Raw genomic sequence first — 14,000 nt, forward strand, 5'->3', positions numbered from 1 at the left:
TACATATGTGTATGTATATAAGATATATGTATATTTATGTATGTGAGATAAGTACATGTATGTATATATGTACAAGGACAGGATGTCCCAAAAGTCTTTCTGCATATCTTTTACTTATAGCTTTTGATTATACTTATGTATTTAATATATCAACTAAGTATTAATATTTAACATATTTTGATAATTATAATTCATATACTTATAGATTTTAGTTATACTTAATTTTTTATAGCTTTTAAGAGTTTAAACTGCACTAATATTTTTGGGATACAGTATGGTATGTATTTCCACATACAGATATGGATTAAATGTAGATTTATTTATTTTGATGTAGAGATGGAGACAGTGTCTATATACATATGCAAAAATTTGTGCCAACAGAGAGAAACAGCTCAACTTTGCGAAGTTATCCATAATGGATAAAGGTTTTTCAGTTAATCAGAACAACCATTCTTGTTCACCAAGATAAAATGCTCTCAGAAAACATAGCCAGTAACTCAGTATAAGTTTCTAAATTTGTTGATTCATTTGAATTCAACAGATGCCTTCAGAGTCCTTATTAAGCCCCTAGAATGGTAGGATAGGATTCACACACCATACTTGTATTCCAGGCGTTTCCCATCTAGCAAGCGAGAGAAGCCCTAACCGCCAGAGGCTCCTAATTTAAGGTCTGATGTGAAAATGCAGAAGGAAATCTACAGCATTGTTGTATGAAGGTTCAGGGTGGGGTGAGGTCAGTTCTTGGTGGGGGCCCAAAAAGCTTTGTGAAGAGCGTGGTTTTAGAGTTAGGTCAGAGGAATGAGATGTGGGATAGATAGTCTTACTGGGAACACTACCAAGAATGGAAATTATTTTTAAAAATAGATCGCCTTTGATCACGTGCCCAAGTACTGCCAACTTGTAGCTAATGATTTCTTGGGGTTCCATTTGGCTGTTGCAAGATGGATGCCTCGTATAAGGAGGTTTTTTCCTCTAGAATCTCATGTTCATTTTGCAAGACTCTGGCTCTCCCTTTACCTGCAATGGACCTATTTGCTTACTCTGCCATTTCACTTGCCTTGGGCTTACACCTTTGCTTTCGGGGCAGGACGTGGAAAAAGAGCTGGAGATGCAGATCAGCATGAGGCAGGAGATGGAGTTGGCCATGAAGATGTTGGAGAAAGATGTGTGTGAGAAGCAGGATGCCCTGGTGTCTCTGCGGCAGCAGCTGGATGACCTCAGGGCCCTCAAACACGAGCTTTCCTTTAAGCTGCAGGTGAGGGAGGGGCCTCCAAGGAACAGAGCTGCCGCTGGACTCTAGAAGTTGTGCTGGAAGTCCGACTTTCTGTTATGAGTAATGCAGGAAAGTCTGCATTTCCACTGGGAGGCCAGCCCTTTAGAATTTTAGCGATTACCAAAGAGTTCTATATTACTCTGAAGCTAGAGTCATGACCACTTGGTAAACACAGGGAAAACCTTGTCTGACCCTTTCTCTATTTTTTGCTGTCTTTTTCCTTTCTTTCTCCACAGCATCTTTCACATCATCTCCCCCTTCTCATCCTTCATACATCCACCACCCTCGTTCACATGCTTATCACTTCTCTGCTGGGCTGTTGTAACTGCCTCTCATTGGACTCTATGACTAAGTTTCATCCTCTACAGCCGCCATACTGCTTTTCCTTAAGTATGAATCTGACCATTGCTGTTCCCCTCCTCCATAAAGTCTAATGGCACTTCCTGATGCCTCTGGGATTAAACACAAGCTACTCTGATTCTTCTTGACCTGGTTACAGCCTGTCTTTCCAGCCTTATTGGACATGCACAGTGTGAGCCAGCTCGTCTGGCCTTCTTGCCGTTCCTCATCCACAGAGCTCCATCTAGGTCTGGCTGTTCCCCATGCCTAGAATATTCTTCCTTCTCAACCTCTGCCTCTAAAATCCCTATTCTCCTTCAAGGTTCAAGACTCAGATCAAGTCCCACCTTCTAGATAAAATCTTTCCCGATCCTCTCAGCTGCTAATGCCTCCTCCCCCTTTTCACCGTGTACCCACTCACCCCATATCTCCCCTGCCTAGGAGAGCCAACCAGTACACATTCGGTACTTGGTGTTTGACTGCTTAATAGATTATTTTTTTTATCACCTTGATTTTTCTTTTTAGTTTATCTTTTGTTTATTTTCACTATTATTTCAATATAAACTCCTTTCTAACCTTCACCAAAGAGCCATCCCTTGTAATAAAGAAAGCAATTGAGAAAAGTTAACCAACATATCTTTAACAATTTGTGTAGTGTTTCACACAATTTCTCCCTCACCAATAAAAATATGAGAAATACATTTTTTCTTATCTAGGGTTTTTAATTTTAATGACATTTTTAAATTTATTCTCTGCTTTCTGTTGTTGGAATCATCTTGGATATAGATTCCTGGTTCATCTTTCTCCACACTGTATCAGTTCATAGAAGTCTTTCGATGCTTCATTGTATCCTTCATAATCATTTTTTATATTGCAATAATACTCTTTCATGTTCATATTCTTTAACCATTCCCCAGCTAATGCACATATTCTTTGCTTCCACTCTTATGCTGCAGCAAAAAAGTGCTTTTTATCAGTATTTCAGTCTATATTTGATTGGCCATTTAATGTCTCTCATAGTAAACTCATAAGAAGAGGCCTGGTCTCTATTTCTTGTGAAATCCATGCAGTCCAAAAGGTGTATTTTGATTATTTTTTTAGTGTTGTGCTTCCATAGAGCTTTTTTTTTGGGAGGGCAATTGGGGTTAAGTAACTTGCCCAAGGTCACATGGCTAGGTTTTTATTGTTTTGTTTTTATTTTTTTGATAAAGCTTTTTTTTAAGATTCTTTTTCTTTTCTTTTTTAAATTAACAGAGTTCAGATTTGGGAGTCAAACAAAAAAGTGAATTGAACAGTCGCTTGGAGGAGAAGACCAGTCAAATGGCTGCTACCATTAAACAACTGGAACAGAGGTAAAAGTGATTTTTCTTTAACAAAATATCCTGGGGTCAGTGGTCAGGTCAATGATGCTTGTGTACTTCCAGTAGACAGATTGCTTGGCCATTGTTTTCCCAAATAGCTGGAGAAAGTAACATAACAGCCCCTTTCTTGGGTGAGAATTCTGGTTGATTGATAAGCCAAGTATTTATCAAATGATTAAACCAAAGGAAGCAAGATAACAAGGCTTATTTGTGCCTTTTCCAAGATGTTTTACTTAAAACATTCTTAAGAAACACGTATCCAGAGGCGGCCAGGTAGCACAGAGAGTAAGAGCACGGGCTCCAGTGTCGGGATGACCTGGAGATCAAATCCCAGGCTCAGACACTCAGCACCACACACAGAAATAACTGGCCGTGTAACTTTGAGCAAGTTACTTAATGCCGATTGCTTTAAAAAAAAAAAAAACATGTATCCATGAGTATTCTCTACACTATAGTTAATAGCAGTATTAATTGGTGGGACGAATTTCACTTAGTTGAACTTGTTTCAAGGGACCAAAGCTTCTAACTGCGATGAAAATGATGATTAATATTCAGAAAGGTTTGAAACACACCTGTTTATTTTTATCCTTTGGAATTCTTAAAGATAAGTAACAATATCTGTCCTATGGGAGTGAATCAGCCCTCACATTGCAGAATGTCTTATGGTTTGTCAAAGCTTCCCATGAGGAAACTCCCATTATTAAGTCAATGAGCAGCTGGTCTGCAGCTCAGGTTAAGAAGCTAAGTGAGGCGCCCCTAGTTACCTGACCACTACGTGTCAGAGTCCGCTTGGGAACCTCAGTTTTCCTGACTCTTCGACCCATAGTCTATCTAAACTGTGCCATGCTGCCTCCCCAGCTCTGTAATACTGAGATACATTGAGAGTGTTAAGCAATGATACTGAGAAAAAGCTGACTGTTCAACTTTCTTATTTCTCTGAATAAAACGGTCACCAGCTTGAACCCTAGAGCAGTGGTCTCCAAATATTTCTGATAAAAATAAATTTTAAAAAATGTGCACACCCCCTCAATTGTATGTATGCTTATTTATAAGTATATAATTAGGCATGCACTATTATACAAGTACATACTTTATAAATATACAAAAAATAGAAACTTTAAAAAGATGAATTGAACCTGAATGGTACAAAAAAAGCCCTTTTGTTCTCACTAAAAATACTAATGTCAGTATCTTTGAGCTAGAGCAATGTGGTTGAATATGCTGAATGCAAAATCTTAATTTAACACTTTGATATATAGTAGTTTTATAGTCTGCTTTTAAGTTTAGCTTGTGGTTTTAATGGTTTTCATACCTGAAAAAAAAGACAGAAACACTTCAAAAACATAAATAGATTCAAATGGAAGAAATACGTCACAAGCTGATGCTGATTTTGTGATTTAATCCACCAATCATGTACAAGCTTTAGTTGAAATTTAGCTAGTTTAAGTTCTGTTATCCCTCACGTCAATCATTTGTTTTTATAAACTAATTGGAAGGTGTGCCATTTTTTTAACAAATGAGTTCAAAATCTACTCTTTTTTGGGGGGTAGAATTGCAAACTGGTTAGAGAATTAGGTTTTCTTAAATTTTTAAGTGTGTGTCTATGAAGGTTTTTTTTATGGGTGGCACACATTTTAATCACAGAGCTTAGTTTTAAAGCATTTTTCTAATTGTCATAGCTTCATTCTATCAATCATTAATATCTCATCACAATATTCTTTTCTAGTGAGGTTCATTGTTAACAATAATAGTTATAAATCTGCAATTCAAATAATCTTTGTAATTTTGACATTTTTGTCTGACCTTGTCTAATAGCATTGTGCCTGATAATGTAAATCCACTTAACATGGCTTATCAAGTTCCCTACTTGTAGGTCACTTCTTAGTTTCTGACTCCTTAGCATGTATTACTTAACTCATTACCACCTGCTACTTTAGTCATTAGAGTAAATTGCAATAACTCTATCAGTTAATTAGCTTTGGACCTCCACTAACCGAATTGTTTGTTAACTATTGTTTATTTAACAAACTGGAGAAATTTCTTTCCCCATAAGCAGCTGTACATCTCTATTAAAAACCCCATCTCTTAGAATAAAATAAATATTAAAACTACTATCTATATAATTTATTGCCTAGGTAATCACTACAAAGATATGAATATTTACAACCTTGTGGCTATGAGAATGATCAGAGCCAGTGTGACTTCTTACAATTACTTTACGTGGTTTCTCCTTTCTTCTGGAAACACAGTTTCACCATTCAGTTCACTCAAGATAACAAATAAGCAAAATTTCTTAAGAATCTTTTTCATCATCTTAAAAATGTAAAGGTAGGAGCAGCTAGGTGGCACAGTGAATAGAGCACCGGCCCTGGAGTCAGGAGGACCTGAGTTCAAATGCGGCCTCAGACACAAAAAGCTGCTGTGTGACCTTGGGCAAGTCACTTAACCCCAACTGCCCTCCAAAAAAAAAAAAAAAAAGAAATGTGAAGATAAATATAGTTTTATCAGGAAAGAAAATACCTCCATCTTCTTTTCTTTGTATTCTCCAGCTGTTTTCTAACCATGACAGGAAGTTTTCTCAGTTTCTTTTAAACAATTGCTCTGAACAGATTTTTCAGACTGACCATTCAAACTTCCATGTCTCTGGTAGCTCATTTTATTCTTAAAGATAAGTAACAATATCTGTAGTCTATGGGAGTAAATCAGCTCTCACATTGTAGAATGTCACAGTATATACCATAGTCAACTTTTGCATGTGGAAATCTCACTCTTCTTACCTGCTACCTTGTATATGACCTTCTGACATATAAAATTATTAGGGTCAGTAGGGTCAATATATTAAATATTTGTAAAGTATTTGGGTTTTTTTTCACCTTTTAAATTAAAAAAAAATAGAAGTTCTAACATTCTTTCCCGTACCTTAGTGGGTTGCCTTGTTTATCCTCACTTTGGAGACCACTGATTTAAATAACATTAGTATCAATTTAATCATTCCAAATTGGTAGAGAAATTTGAAGCACGTAATGTGAGTGGCATGAAAATCAAGGAAACCCTTTGGAATTGAATGCAGACTGACAACATGCGTCTGGATGTGATTTTTAACCGGATTGATTTTTTAGTGTCTTATAGCCTTGAATTATTGCATCCTATCAAATTTGGCCTGGTATGTAGCAGATAAAGCTGAATGACAAGAATGTTTCCATCTAACGCTAAGCTGACTTGGTCTTTTCTCCTCTTTCCTTTTTTTTGTCTGTTTTCATATTCCCTTTTCTCTTCCATTTTCATTATGATTTCTTCCTAATCCAGCGAAAAGGATTTGGTGAAACAGGCAAAAACCTTAAATTGTGCAGCCAGTAAGCTGATTCCAAAGCATCATTAGGGATTTTGCAGCTGGTCACCTCACAACTCTCACAACACAACTTATTTGCAAAAGAGGAAAATTGGAGAATTTGCTATAAGTTTAAACTTGGAGCTCCTATGTAAAAATGTCATCCAAACTTGACTTGGGATTTGTTTGAATTTTTAAAAATCTTTTGGGTTGGGTTTTCTTTCTCTTCTTTTTTTTTCAAGAACTAGAAAATTTGGTATAAGTTCCCTAATTATTTGTCAATAAACTTTGTTAAACGATATCTGAGTTGGCCAGTAAATAAACACACCATGAAAAAAACAACCCAACCAAATAAGGCATAAGGCATTAGAGGCTGTACATGTATTGTTGATGCATTTCACCGACATCACGGTCTCTAATGTTATCAGACCCCAGGTGCAGAGTTCATGTCAGGGTGCGGTAGGCCAGTTCATGGACAACCAGACTCATCTTCTCTGTTCTCCCATCACATTGTTTGTCGTGAAATGAGAGATGGAGAATTTGGAGCCTTGGGTGTTTCTGGGTTGTGTGTGTGTGTGCATATGTGTGTGTGTGTCCTAAGTCATTATGCTTTGGCTTTTTGTTCATCACGTTTAATCAAATAATAATAAGATATCTCACCACAGTCCTGTCCTCCATAACTAAGACTGCTCGCAACTCTTTTGCCTTAGTGACTTAAAAAAAATAAATGAAAGCATCCTTAACATTCCTTTCCAATGCATAGAGACAAGCTGTAATAGCTTAGGTGTCTTAGAGTAACATGAACCATGGAAATTTCAATAAGTCCCTTCTTACCTTTGCATCACCTTCTACCTCTCTTCCCTCTAGAAACTACAGCAGTTTTTCCTTTCTTCAGGAATCCCAGAGGGGCTATTGTATCCGAACCCTCCTCTTCCAGGAAAGGGACAGGCTGCAGACTCTCTCTGCTATTCCTCCTGTGGTCAGGAGGACCATTGTAGCCTCGTGGAGGGCCATGAACCCACCAGTCCTTGTCTCAGAGTAGCCAGCAAATCAGAGGGGGGAAATGACATCGCTGCCTTTCAGTCAGATATTTCTTACTTTTTTGCTTTTGAGTTTCTGTCGCCTAATAAAAATAGGAATTTGCCAGGATTCCTGGCAAACTACCAAAAGATTATTTTCACATTAGGCAAACATTTCAGATGTTAACGCAGGAAAGAGTTAGGGGAATTGCAGAGTTTTAACACTAAATTGCATTTTTTTAAAATTTACTAACTGGGAATAGGGGTAGAGGCAGGAGAATGCCCCCCACCCCCAGGTAGGTTTCCATAAGGAACATTAACTGGTCTCTTCTATCTAATGTGAAAAAGAGACTACAGACCAAGGCCCTTTCTTGGATTTAGCTTGTAAATAACCCTATAAATAAATTGCTTTGAGAAATGTGGTTTGAGTTCTGGGGTGGGCTTTTTGTAAGCGTTTTATTCCTTCAGAAGGTATTGGTGACATTTTTCTTAGCCTGGTTTTGCTGAATGTAAAGTGAGAGATTTACAGAACTAGAATATAAAACAGGTCCTCATTTGGAGCATTTCAGCTCACTTTGGGGATGGGGAAGAGGCACTTTTATGCCCTCCTGTTTGGGCCCATACCTTTTCACAGGGTAGCCCGTGGGCATCAATTTGTGGACGAGCATATTGAAAGGGAAGGCCCCTCCTGGGAGAGAGCCTTTGGTCTTGACTTTGTTTTATTTCATCCCTGTAATTTTACTTAGATAATACAATAATACTCATTTCCTCAGTTGTCCTCATCAGCCTTTTGTGGTGGTGAATTTAAATTAGCCTCAGTTTGAGATGTATAGTGTATTTGGGGGAGTGGAGGCAAGGAGAAGAAAGCTCTGCAAACTACAGACAACACAGGAGCCTTCCAAGGTCGTTATGGAGGCTCTCTGATATCCCTCTTTAGGCAGTGAACTATGGGTGCTAAGTCATAGCCGATGGAGAATAAAAGTCTTCATCAGAGGGTCCAGAGAGGCCAGGACTGTGTGTACTCTCCAAGGGGTGGAAAGAGGGTTCCTCCTAAAAGGAAGAGCAAGCTTCCTGACTGATGGTTTCTTTATATAATTATCTCAGAGCCTAGTAGGTGTTTTCACATAGAATGGCCAGGGAAGTTAACCCAAGGTGTGATGATTGGGGTGGGGTGGGGGGAGCGTAAGGAGGGTCGCCTGATGTTGCAAGTTCTAATTACACATGTAAAGCTGAAATGTAACATAGAACCATATTAGAAAATAAATTAAAAAACAGATTTGACTTTACTGTGTATTTGAGGTTTGCTTTGGATATGGATTTTTTTAAAGTGATGTTTTGTTGTTGATCATCTAATGGCTGTAAAATGTAGTAATAGAATAAAAAAAATTCTTGGAAAATCAGCTCCTCTTCTGCCTGGTTCACCTACATCTTGCTTTCTTCAGAATGTTTTTTCGTCTTCCCCATTGTCGTATTTTCTTTTTTACCCATAACTTATACTTTATTTTCTTTGTGACTCCTGACCTTGGTTCATCCATCTGTCTTTTCTCTCTCTCTTTCTCCCTCTACCCTTCCTCACCTCTCCTCTCTTCTCCTCGCCTCTCCTCTTTCTTTCCCTCCACCCCCCCCCCCTCTCTCTCTCTCTCTCTCTCCCTCTCCCTCTCCCTCTCCCTCTCCCCCTCCCCCCGTTTCTCTGTCTCTCCTCTCCTCTTTCCCTTCTCCTCCTCCCTCCCTTCCCTCTCTCTCTCTCTCTGGGTTTTTTTTTTTTTTTATTTTGTGGTCTATGCTTGGTCTTCCTCCCCACCATGGCTTTTGTTTTTTATCTAAGTTCATGTGGCTCACACCCAGATTACGCCAGGCTGAGCGAGGCCGCCAGTCTGCTGAGGAAGACAACCGCCTTTTCAAGCAGGACTTTGGGGACAAGATCAACAGTTTGCAGCTGGAAGTGGAGGCGCTCCTCAGGCAGCGGTGAAGAGAGGGATCTGGAGTCATGGGTGGGAAGGGTGATCTTTGGGAAGTCAATGGCAAGGCAGTGTGGGTGGGGTGGGTGCGATATAGCCTAGCTGGGAGAGCAGTGGAGGGGCTTTCTTCAGGTTCAGAAGACTTCAGCATGCTTTGTGCATCCAGCCTCTAGGAAGCATCACTGGAAAGCAAAGACAGATAAGAAAACAAGGACAAAGAATAGCCACATTACTTACGTTTCTAGAACCAAAAACACATCAGAGATAGACTTGGGAAGACAGTGGGAGTCTCAGTTTCTGGCTCTGGCCAGTGCTACAAACTATACTGTTAATTTGGGTACTTGGTATATAGTTATCTTGGGGAGCAATTCATTTAAGAAGTTCTCTTAATGATATGAACTGGGGCTCTGGGTATGAGGTTTTCTTATTGTAAACACAGAAAAGGTCTACATGCTGTTATAGGGGGGCTTCTTTGCTTTTTGCTGTGTCGTGATCCCATCTCCCCACCTTGGCAGTTTGGTGAAGCCTCTAGCCATCTTCTCAGAATATTGTTCATATTGTAAAAAATACAATACATAGTATAACAGAAGAAATCAATCGTAGGGAAATGTAGTGAGGAAAATAATTTGAAAGTTCCTAGACACCAGGTTATCACCAGTGGAAATTTATGAAAATCTCAAAGGACTGAGTTTCATCCATTAACACAGCATATTTTTTTAATCCATAAGAATCTAAAGAAAATAGAGATAGTAGCAGGAGGATTTTAATTACAACATAAAATTATAATATTTTTCATCAAAGGACATGCCTGTTCCTTCAAGCGCTAAAACCCCTGGAGTTATAAGCTCTTTTATATGGCATTTTAGGAACCTTAGCATCAAAAGCTTCTGCATTTCCTATTCCATGCTAATGTTCACAGGTAGCCTTGAAGTCCTTTGAGATCCAGAAGAGGCTTTTGGATCATTAAGGAAAGATTAAATTATGTTTAGTAATTATTTCATTGTTTGCTATTAGTTCTGTTTTGTTGTATAGCAGTTTGTCACAAATCGACTGTGATGTGCCTCTGATCACTTTTTACCCAACAGAACCTATGATTAGACAAAACCAGCTAATGGCAAGTTGATTGTACTGATCACAGTTAGAAAGAATCAATCCACTCTTTTGAGACTAAGAACTTTTTAGTATAAATCCTAGGACACACTTGAATTGATTGGTTTATTCCCAGTGCCCTGAATGCATCATTTCTAAATTTAAGGAGAAATATGTCCATTAAACTATGTCAGTGTTAGGGGGGATGTCTTTATATTGCAGAAAAAAAGATAGAGGGAAGTTTGGGGGTTTCTTTTTTTATTAGGTGAACGAGACTTTAAAATAATCTTTAGGTTTTGGTTTTGGGGATTTTTTCAATGGGTACAAGTTGTAGAGCCGCAGAAACCCAGTCTTTTCATCCTTCTCTTTCTCCCCTTTTCTACCAGGGGCCAGCTTGAGCTAGAGTTGAAGCGGGAAAGAGAAAGAAGATTACAAAATAGTCAGCGTGCTCCAGAGAAAACCCCACTGAAGCCAGATCCCAAAATGGTAATGCCTCATCTTTTAGCTTTTTAACCACGTGATGTTGGCCTTTAACAACCTCTCAGCGAGGATGGGGGGGATCGAGGCAGAGAAGGTGGGTGTCTTGCAGTGTTCCTAGTCAGATTCACCAGCTTTTCTTTTATGGCCCTGAATGCGGAAGAGAACACAGACAAGTCATTCATCTCTTGGGCCCACTCTTCAGAGCTTTCCGTGGAGGATTGCCCCATTGCCGTCCGGGTCCTCTCCTCCTTCCCATCATGAAGCCAGGGATGCTGTGGAACCTTCAAAGAGAGTGAGCCTGTTCCTTTGGGCCATTTAGAGACCTGTGTCTTCACTAGTGTAGTATTTATTTTCTTTCCCCAAAGTGTGATCCATTTAAAAAAAATGCTGTGTTAGATTAGAAAGAGGTACTCTGCGGTCTTACGCCTCCAGATGGATCTAAAAAAATACACTGTACTAAATTCTTTTCAGGAAATCCAAGAAAAAAATCACAGTGAGTCATTTTCTCAAGTCAGGTTAGGCAAGTCACTTAACCCCAATTGCCTTGCCTTCTTTCCCCCTCAAAAAAAGAAAAGAAGGGGCGGCCAGGTAGCACAGCGAGTAAGAGCACCAACTCCAGTTTCGGGGTGACCTGGGGATTGAATCCAGGCTCAGACACTCAGCACCCACCCAAAAACACCTGGCCGTGTAACCTTGAGCAAGTTACTTAACCCCGATTGCTTAATAAAAAATAAAAAAAAGAAAAAAAAAACTTTGTAATATAAACACAGTAGTCAAAACAACCTAAAATGCTAAGAGTGAACAAATAATGAAAAGTTACTAAACCAAGCTGAACTGTTTGTATTCTAATATGGGAGGATAACTTGACCCCTCAAAACTCCATCATCTTCAGAGGTCATGGAGGGCACCTCATTAGACGGAGGGCTTGGGAGTGGTTCTGTTATGTACTGCTGATCTTAAAAGAGTGGAAAGGGTGAGGCAGAGGAATAATCCATGAGGGTAAAAGAGAGAGGAAGCTTAATAAAAATTCTCAGGACGTGCCAGTAAGAAGGATATACAAAGGGAAGTGGGAGGAGTGAGTGACATTTGAAACTTGCTTTCATCTTACCTGGTCAAAGGAGAGGAGAAAACACACACACACACACACACACACACACACACACGCACGCATGCACATGCACGCACACACACACACAAGTTGGGTTCAGAAATATTTCAGGAAAATTTCACTTGACAGGGTTAAACAGGAAGGAAAAAGGTTACTAAAAGGGAGAAAGATTAAGAGGATTAATCCTAAGCAAAAAAACCTCTAAGGATGAATGAAAGTATTAAAGTAGCCTTTTTGTGGTGACAAAGAATTGGACATTAGAGCTGTGCCCATCATTTGGGGAAGGGGGCGCTGACCGAGTGGTGGTATATGAAGGTGATGGAATACTGATACAAAGTGAAGTAAGCAGAACCAGGAGAACATTATGCACAGTAATAGCAACATTGTAACGCTGATCAGCTGTGAAGGACTTCACAGCTCAGAACAACATTGTGACTAACCCTGACTACACCTCCTGATAGAGAAGGGAAGAATTTAGAGCTCTGGTTGAGGTGCATTTTCTTTTGAGATAGCCAATGCAAAAATGTGCTTCGCTTAGGAATTTATAACAGGTTAGAAGAAAAAGCCAACTTCCATTAAAAATAATTTTATGCTTTGCCTATTTGGGCATCTTTGTATCCAAATGCATAACTCCCAAGGCAGGAAGCTGTGTTAGGTACCCCTGGGCCCAACCTTGCCTGTAGTCTCAACTCTTTTGCAAAAAAGCCAGTTGGAACTTTTTATTATTGTTCCTTCATATTAATCAAAGGGGAAAACCCCCAGTTGTGTAAGTATAAGAACCTGAAAGGGAAAAAAATAATGTGCCTTGGCACATAGTTGTAAGATTCTGTAACATTATCAGATCACATTATAACCTTCTCCATAGGGCCTTGCCTAGCCCCTGCCTTTTCCTCCACTCAACCCCCTTGCTTTTGTAAATTGACCTGTATTCCTACTCATGGATGTACGTGTTTTCTCCCTCAATGTAGCAGAAGTTCGGTTAAGGCTGAGTTTTCATTTTTGTCTTTGTAACAGAGGCCCTGCTCTCAGTCAGCACAAACTGTGATAGAATAATTTCTCAGGGTACTGCCCAGAGTAGATTGCTTCCTGCTCTGGAGATCTCACTCTTGGAGGCTGCATCTCTGCCCTAAGCGTATTCGATTCAGATTAAGATTAAGGGCACATAGGGGAAAAATAAAAAAGGTCGGTGGCATCACTGTACTGTCCCTGATTAATTGGTAAACTGGGCTATTTTCTTTTGGCAGGACGGGAAGCATAAAATCCAAGAGGAAAATGATAAACTAAAAAAGCCCTTGGAAGAAGGCCGCACTATTCTCCCTACCAAGTATTGACTAAACTATGGGTTTGGGGCGGGAGGCACTGTTCATAGTTTTTCCTGCAATAAGCCAGGAACTGACCTTTTTGTTACTGTCTGTAAGCCAGAAAATTGTTTTGGAGATGTGGGAAGTAATGCCTTGAGCTGGTCCCCAGGACATCCCTCTCCCACCCCAGGCCTCAGCACTCATACCAACCACCTCTTTACTGCCCTAGCATGTAAGAAGGCAACCTGTTTATCGCCTCACACTTTGCTTCTGGGCTTATTTTTATGTTTGTCTCCAAGAGCTCATCAAGGACCTTCAGCAGATGCCAAGAGGGAGCTTAGCAGGAGTATTCAGGGCCTCCCAGGGTCAGAGGTCTTAGAGTCTGACATTTTTACCCACTAGATAGGTGAAGTGACTTGTCCGAGAAGCATGGCCACAATAATGCGGAGTTAGCAGGGTTGGGCTTGAGCTAGGTGCCCCTTCCCTCCTTCCTCTTTGGCTCTCTGCAGTGGCTGGCCTGCTTCTGTTCTCTTGGCTTTCCGGCTGCTTCAACCCCAAAAGGCCTGTCTGTTCTGTCTGGTTTTTCATGACTGTCCTCTGAGAAAGAGAACTTAGAAAACTGTGATTGTGCTTTCTGGGAGCCAAGGCAAAGGGTGGTAGGACAGACTTATACAATATATGATGCTTCTTCTTGCCCAGTATTCATGCTCACTAGCTCTCTCTCTCTCTCTCTCTCTCTCTCTC

General features: G+C 39.8%; 1 protein-coding gene across 10 annotated transcripts in view; it reads left to right on the plus strand.

Moving 5' to 3' along the window:
• The window catches only part of RUFY3 (RUN and FYVE domain containing 3), a 127,740-nt gene that overhangs the window by 104,161 nt on the left and 9,579 nt on the right, over positions 1-14,000 (plus strand). For 3 of the 10 annotated variants that reach the window (XR_011168949.1, XM_069091491.1, XM_069091504.1), the window contains exons 11-14: positions 1,088-1,255; positions 2,867-2,964; positions 9,166-9,285; positions 10,754-10,853. Coding sequence is in view for 9 of the 10 variants with exons in the window: in XM_069091491.1 (XP_068947592.1) it covers positions 1,088-1,255; positions 2,867-2,964; positions 9,166-9,285; positions 10,754-10,853 (486 nt within the window). In the remaining variant the exon portion in view is untranslated. Of the gene's footprint in view, positions 1-1,087; positions 1,256-2,866; positions 2,965-6,279; positions 6,603-7,168; positions 8,721-9,145; positions 9,286-10,753; positions 12,194-13,199; positions 13,280-14,000 lie in introns of those variants that run through there. The other 7 variants (XM_069091533.1, XM_069091542.1, XM_069091551.1 and 4 more) reach the window with 4 other exon arrangements.

Source organism: Petaurus breviceps, unplaced genomic scaffold (assembly GCF_028583685.1).
Source record: "Petaurus breviceps papuanus isolate PSGF00001 unplaced genomic scaffold, PetGlider_PUasm1.0 126, whole genome shotgun sequence".
NCBI lineage: Eukaryota > Metazoa > Chordata > Mammalia > Diprotodontia > Petauridae > Petaurus > Petaurus breviceps.